This window comes from Haplochromis burtoni, unplaced genomic scaffold, assembly GCF_018398535.1.
Source record: "Haplochromis burtoni strain Fernald_Lab_line unplaced genomic scaffold, NCSU_Asbu1 Contig_4, whole genome shotgun sequence".
Taxonomy (NCBI): Eukaryota; Metazoa; Chordata; class Actinopteri; order Cichliformes; family Cichlidae; genus Haplochromis; species Haplochromis burtoni.
Genome location: NW_024582365.1, coordinates 2493538 through 2500344, shown reverse-complemented (window position 1 = coordinate 2500344; position 6807 = coordinate 2493538). Strand labels below are relative to the sequence as shown.

General features: G+C 38.0%; 1 protein-coding gene across 1 annotated transcript; it reads right to left on the bottom strand.

Annotated features, from left to right (window-relative positions):
* Positions 1-77: 77 nt before the first annotated feature.
* On the bottom strand, positions 78-5776 carry f9a (coagulation factor IXa). The gene is made up of 8 exons (XM_005913225.2): positions 5628-5776; positions 5278-5465; positions 5179-5203; positions 3737-3850; positions 2727-2861; positions 2378-2652; positions 2131-2254; positions 78-1676 (listed from the first exon to the last, which is right to left on the bottom strand). The coding sequence occupies exons 1-8, from the start codon at positions 5761-5763 to the stop codon at positions 1087-1089; spliced, it is 1587 nt and encodes a 528-aa protein (XP_005913287.1). The 5' UTR covers positions 5764-5776; the 3' UTR covers positions 78-1086.
* Positions 5777-6807: the final 1031 nt, after the last annotated feature.

Sequence of the window (6807 nt, the reverse complement as noted above, 5' to 3'; positions counted from 1 at the left end):
TTGAGCCCCCGGTCGGAGGGCTGGCTTTGATACGATGCATTTGATATGGAAATGAATCTAGAAAGCAGAAGGGGCCATTTCCTGTGTTGTTAATTTATTTATTTTACTGTCAAGTCCCAAATGAAATTACATACCCATATTTTTACAGGAGCTATGCTTGATTCTTGTGCAACATCTCCTTTATTTGCTCTATTAGCTTATATGAGAAAAATCACATTGTTTGTTTGTCATTTCAATCCAAAATGCTGCAGAATTTGCACAGATTTCCAGCTCGGGAAGCAAAAATCATGCTTGAGACGTTCTGTCTCTTGATGAGCCATATACCCTACGCTAGTTGCTGAACATTTCTTTCGATAAAAATGCATGGCAACCGAACAATGAGTTGGTTTGTATTATTAAAGTCACAACTCTACACAGGCATTTTTTGTACAGCTTTTCTTATGTAAAGAAAGCCAAATGCAAAAGTATTTGCTGCAATAATATGTTTTTTAAGTGATAAAATAATAGTTGTTTTGACACGGTGATATGGTGGCTCACAACTAAGCCCGGTCTTTGTCATTCACCCTGATTTAATCTATTATTTCTGTCTTGTTTCAGTAGCAGCTGTCTTAAATAATAAAACTGCAGAATTTTCTCTTTTTGTTGAGCTTTTGGTCAAATTTAATTTGATGTTTGGCTTTTCAAATTTTCGTTTTATTCATCTTTCTTATCAAATTCATTCACATAACATGTAAGTGATGTTCTGATACGGGCAGATGAACTGGTATTTTCTCTTATATTTATTTGCATAGTATGAAAGGGCATATTAAATCATAGGTCTCAACACTATTTAAGCATATTCATGTATTTCTCTTTACACGTGCATTTTTACAGCTTATTGTGCTTCTGTTGTTGAATTGAACGCTAGAATTTTTGTAGTCTAATAATTTTCACTCCTTTAAAAAATCGTTCCGCTTTCTTTACAACATCTACAAGCTGTACTCGTATTTATATGAATTCATTTGCATGCCAAATTCTTACAGTTAAAAAGCAGCTTGCAGTTTTTCAACCTGAAGTGGGTTTGAATGTTTCAATACTTTTTTATTTTTACGGGTCAGGGTTTTCATAATCAAATGCCATCCTGTGTTTAGTTACCCCCATAACATGGTTTATCCACTTGTAATAAAGAGAGATCCGGGTGTACACACCATATTTCCCTTGTTTTGCACATTCTTCCCCCCAGCTTATGATGCCTGTGAGGAACCATGTATTATGAATACTGTTTGCGTGAGGGCCTCCACTGTCGCCCTGACAGGCATCTTTGGCCTCATTATAGTATCCTGCACAAAACATGACAGGGGTGATCCTTTGGCTGCTGCTCTGCTTGCACTCTGTGCGATCTGTGAAGGGAACCTCGACTTTCTGCAGCGTCTTGGCCGTGGCTCCAAGGAAGCGTGTTCTGCCCCAGCCGCTGACTGTAGCTGGGGAGGAATCCTTCACTAAGGCCTCAATGAACGTCATGGGCCCTATGCAGATGGGTCGCACTGCCTTGGAGAAGGTGATGGGGCTTTTGAGATAAAGGAGGCCAATGTCATGGTTGTATAAGCTTAGAGTGGCATTGTAGCGTGGGTGAATGTGCTTCTCCTTCACATCATGATTCTGCTCTGTGCCTTCATTGATGTTGATGTTATTCTCCCCTATAATCAAAGATATCATATCTTGTTGAATTGTTTTTTAAATGTACTTCACAACACAATGCATGAAATAACTTCCTCTTCCAAGTGCAAGAAATTAACTTTTAAAAATCAAAATCTGATCCATAAAACTACACTAGGGCTGTCACCCCACTTATTTTCTTTATTATTATATGTTAATTTATTGATAATTTAATTAACAGCTCAGGGAATGGTAAAGGCTCCGTTAAAAAATAAAAACTAAAGTTATGTTCTGGTCACTGGTCCAAGATCCAAAGGTGCTCAGGCTGCTATCACAAAAAAGGAAAAGGATGAAATCTTGTAATCTTGTTGAAACCAGAAACAGGAGAGCCAGTTATCACAAATAGTTAATATTCATTTGTTTTCTGGTAGCTGTTAAGTGGAGTAGATGCAGTAATACTCTAAACAGTGCCATTTTATTGTATGTCAGCCTTACCCACTCTGACGAAGAAGGAGCCTTGTGCCTCTATCAGGCAATGAGCAGCAGTGATAACCCAGTGTTCGCTCAGAATGGATCCCCCACAGAATATATGCCCACTGGGATGTGCTACCAAGGCTACCTGAAAAAGAGAGAAGACCCGAGCTGAGAATAAGCCACTACCAGAGTTTCCTTCCTGTATGTACTTCCTGTAGCAAACTGCTTAAATTGCACTGGGTATGTCTGCTTCGTGACATTACAGTACCTGCCATGGGATCTCTCCCGGTAGGACCACTTCACCTCCAACGATACGTTTATAAGGCGTAACTGGCTCCTCAGTGGGGGCCTCAGTGTCACTGTATACCCACAGGGGCAGTTTCTTTCGTCTATTTCTTGTGTCCATAAACGATACTGTGGTAGGGGCTGGAGTAGTGTTCGTGTCGGTCAGTGAAGTGGTGTTTGCATTCTCATAGTGGAGCACAGATCTTGTATATACTCCACTCTGTGCTGTCAGGGCAGTTCTGCCACATGGGAATTCAACTGGTGATGTGAGAAAAGAGGATTGATGCAAAGTCATTAATATGATATTGAATATAACAGGAATAAGCTGATACCTTCTGCTTCACAGCTGACACCATCCTGCATCAGCCTGTATCCTCTAGCACAGGAGCATTTTGCTCTAAAGACTCCTAATGAGTCACAGAAGTGCATACAGTCTCCATTGTTCACATCGCATCTTTTTGCTATAGCTGAGGAGAAAAAACAAAACAAAAGCAAAACATAATTAATTCAAAACAACCCTCTTAATGAATATATATACATGTTGTTACCATATCATATAGAAGTGTGTTTTGTAACAATAATATTTAATATTTTATATAATCACTGAAATAGGTTTCGTATGTTGTTATTCACTTGCTAATACTAAATTTTAAATAAAACCTTTCTAAATGTGCTTTCAGCGCTGTAGGCCACATTCTGAGCACAAATGTGTTCAAAGCAGAAATGAGAATTCATGTTTCTGATGAATCTTTTTACTTTAGTAACTAGTAACTATTAGTAACTATTCCCCTGAGTTTTGACCTGTTGTGGAGGGAATAAAACTTTAGACATCCACCAACTCTGTAGCCTCATATTTTCTTCCTAACTTCTTTCTTAAAATGCATCTTAAATCAGAACAATAGCTGTGAATTCCTCTCTATAATTTACATCAATAATGGATGTCTAGTGGCTAATTTATAATAGCCAGTATGAACAAATTAAATTTTTGTTTTTATCTTTAAATAGGGATTCACATAGCCATTTCACATAGCTATTTTAAGACAGACCATCTGTTTTGAAAAGTGAAATAAAAATTCAGGTAAATCCAGGTCTGTGGGATGCTGCTTTTAGAATATCTAAAATAGCCAACAACCTAATTTTGGAACCAGAGTGATGCTGAATGCGAGACACTGATTTAATTTAGAAAGAAGAAGACGACTGAAATGCATCTGCTTGTTTATCCTTTGAGCCTTTGATCTGATCACTGCTGATATCAGATTGTCACAAAATGTAGGAAATGTCACTACAAAACCAATTTTGTTTGATTACAGTTTATATATCCAGTCACATGGCATTCACTCACCAATCTCACAGTTCCTCCCAGTGAAGCCAGATGCACATGTGCAGGTGTAGGAGCCCAGGATGTTTTTACATGACCCCTGGTTCAGGCATGGCCCTGACATACACTGATTATCATCTGAGGAAATCCAAACGCAGAACTTGAAATTAATTTGATATTATATATTACATATATTGATTTATATTATTTTTTAAATTTTATATTATATTATCATTATATATTATACATAAATATTAAAGGAGTAAAAAAGTAATTGGCCCCTTAACCTAATAGCTGCTCAGGGCACCGTTAGAACTACTGTCAAACCTTTGATAAGGTTCTTTAACATCACTCGGAGGTATTTTGGCCCACTTTTCTTCACAGAATAGTCTTAATTCAGCTATAATGGAGGTTTTTCCCAGCATGAATCGTCCAGGTCCTGAAGCAAAGCAACCCCAGACCATCACGCAACCACCAGCATGTTTAACTGTTTGACTCTTCTTTTTAAGAAATTATGTTTTAGCTTTATGCCAGATGGAGACGCAAACCTTCCAGCTTTTGTCTCATCTGTCCACAGAAGAAAATAAATGGGAGATGAGCTTTTGTGTTGTGTTTTGTCATATTAACCTTGGAACTCTCCCACAGAGGCAGTTTGCACACAGAGGCCTCTTTCTTATTGTTGAACTCTGACCTTAACTGAAGCAAGTGATGTCTGCAGATCTTCAGATGTTGTTCTGGGTTCTTTTGTGACCTCCTGGATGAGTTGCTGATGTGCTCTTGGAGTAATTTTGGTAGGCTGGCCACTCCTGGAAAGGTTCATCTCTGATCCAAGTTTTTCTAATTCTGGATAATGGTTCTCACGGTGCTTTACCAGAGCCCTAAAGCCTTAAAATGGCTTTGTAATGCTTTTGAAATGGTTAGATTGTGATGTGTTCTTTTAGCCTACTTCAGCTTGGCAGATAGAGAATTATTGACCTCTGGCAGTCATCAGGCCTGGGTATGCTTAGTGAAATTGAAGCCAGCTTTACAAAATGTGTTTAAAGAGGGGGTGGGAAGACTTCTTCTTCACATAGGGCCAGGTTTAGATAGCATTTTTTCCTCTTAATAAATAAAAATAAAAAAATAAATATTTTCTTTTAATACAAAATGCATTTTGTATTTCTTGGGTTATCTTTGTCTAACAATAAAATTTGTTTGATGTACTGAAACACGTAAGTGTGACAAATATACAAAAATCTAAAAAATCAGGGAGGTGAAAATATTTCATTTCATTTTGCATTTACAGATAAACATGCATAAATATACATAAAGAATATCTAAGAAATACATGGTAATGTTACAAGATAAAAGACAAACCTTTAGTGTTAAAGTTTTAAAACTAAGAATGATAAGTAGTAATTAGTTAGAATAAAGAAGTTTACCTAAAAAGATGCTCACATTCAATCATTTATTAAGCACACTCTTACCTGTATATCCTGTCCAAAATTCCATCTACAATACAGAGTAAAGTCAGTGATCGGTGCAGCCAGCAAAGCCAAATAAAATCAAAGTAAGTGAATACTCACCGTCTTTTCATCATTCTCGAATGTCTCCCTCGCCTCTTCTAGGTCGCATAATTCCTCTATACACTCTCTCTCCAGGTTTCCCTGCAGAAACTCCTCAAACAGTCCAGTGTTGTAACGTTTGTGTCTGCGCAAAATGCTGTCAGCTGATTGACTGGACAGAAACACTTCATCCGCAGATGGAGCCGGAGCTAGAGTAAACAAAGGAATAAGAAAAAGCTAGTTTGTGTTTATCCACTGGTTCATTTCGTAAGTCAAAAGCAACAACTTCTTAAAGTAAGTGCTGCTAAAAAGTCCGCAAAACGAAAATGTACCTAAAGTTATTAAAAAGCATCACTAAAATGTCACAATACCTCCAGAACCCAGCCGAACATTTAAAAGCAGAAAATGCAGCAAAGACACAGAAATGAGTCCCATTCCAAAATTTTCTGCCATCCTGACAGAAACACTCTCGACTGCTACTCCAAAGTACAATCTGTGTTTGCACATGTGCACCAACAATTAATCGAATGTTTGTTCATTGAAAAAAAACAGTCTGTCAGGGAAAAACTAGAGTGTCGACATCCACTGGCACAAAAGACACTGGGTATTTCCTCCTGAATACAAGGATAGTCATTTATTAATGAAAGAACTGTGAGAAATTTAACTGATTACTTACATTAAGGAAACAGGGGTTCTGAAAATGGTGTACTGAAACCAGTCAGCTGCAATGACTTATGTCCTGGTTTTTAACCTTTGCTCCAAGGACAATTTTCAGGCTCCAGCTCTCAGTCATAAGCCTGAGCTAATATTACCTTTGTGCAAAATTATGGCATTTTACCCATTGTTGTGTTAAAATCATGCCATAAGGTTGATTTGTCCATTAATTATTTGTTAGTCAGTCCATTTAAAAACGTGTTATTAACATGTACATGGCATTAAAATCTCTCCCAGTTCGTCTATATACAGTTACGCATAAGCAGTTATTCAATTTGCCTAACAGAGGTAGAAATAAAATCCGTCCAATATTGTGTGCCGTTTTCAGAAACTCGACTTGATGGTGGCCAGACCACAGAAATTAATTTATTAAGTGTACTCCAAACTTTGCGCCACAAGATGGCGTCCACACACCTCAGTAAGGGAGGTAGGCGACAGGGTTTACGACGACACTTCACTGCAGAAAGGAGTCTAAGAAACATCATAATACTATACACGTGTGAAGGCCGTATAATGTAAATCACTGGATTTTTTTTTTTGAAAAACAGTTTTAAATGTATTTTTTTTAACTCAGTTCTTCAAAATAAATACATAAATAATGCAGTGAAAATAACGGAAAAGAAGACTAAATGGCCTGCATTTGTATAGCGTTTTTCTAGTCCCTAAGGACCCCAAAGCGCTTCACACTACATTCAGTCATTCACCCATTCACACACACATGCGATGGCAAGCTACATTGTAGCCACAGCTGCCCTGGGGCGCACTGACAGAGGCGAGGCTGCCGGACACTGGCGCCACCGGGCCCTCTGACCACCACCAGTAGGCAAACATGGGAAT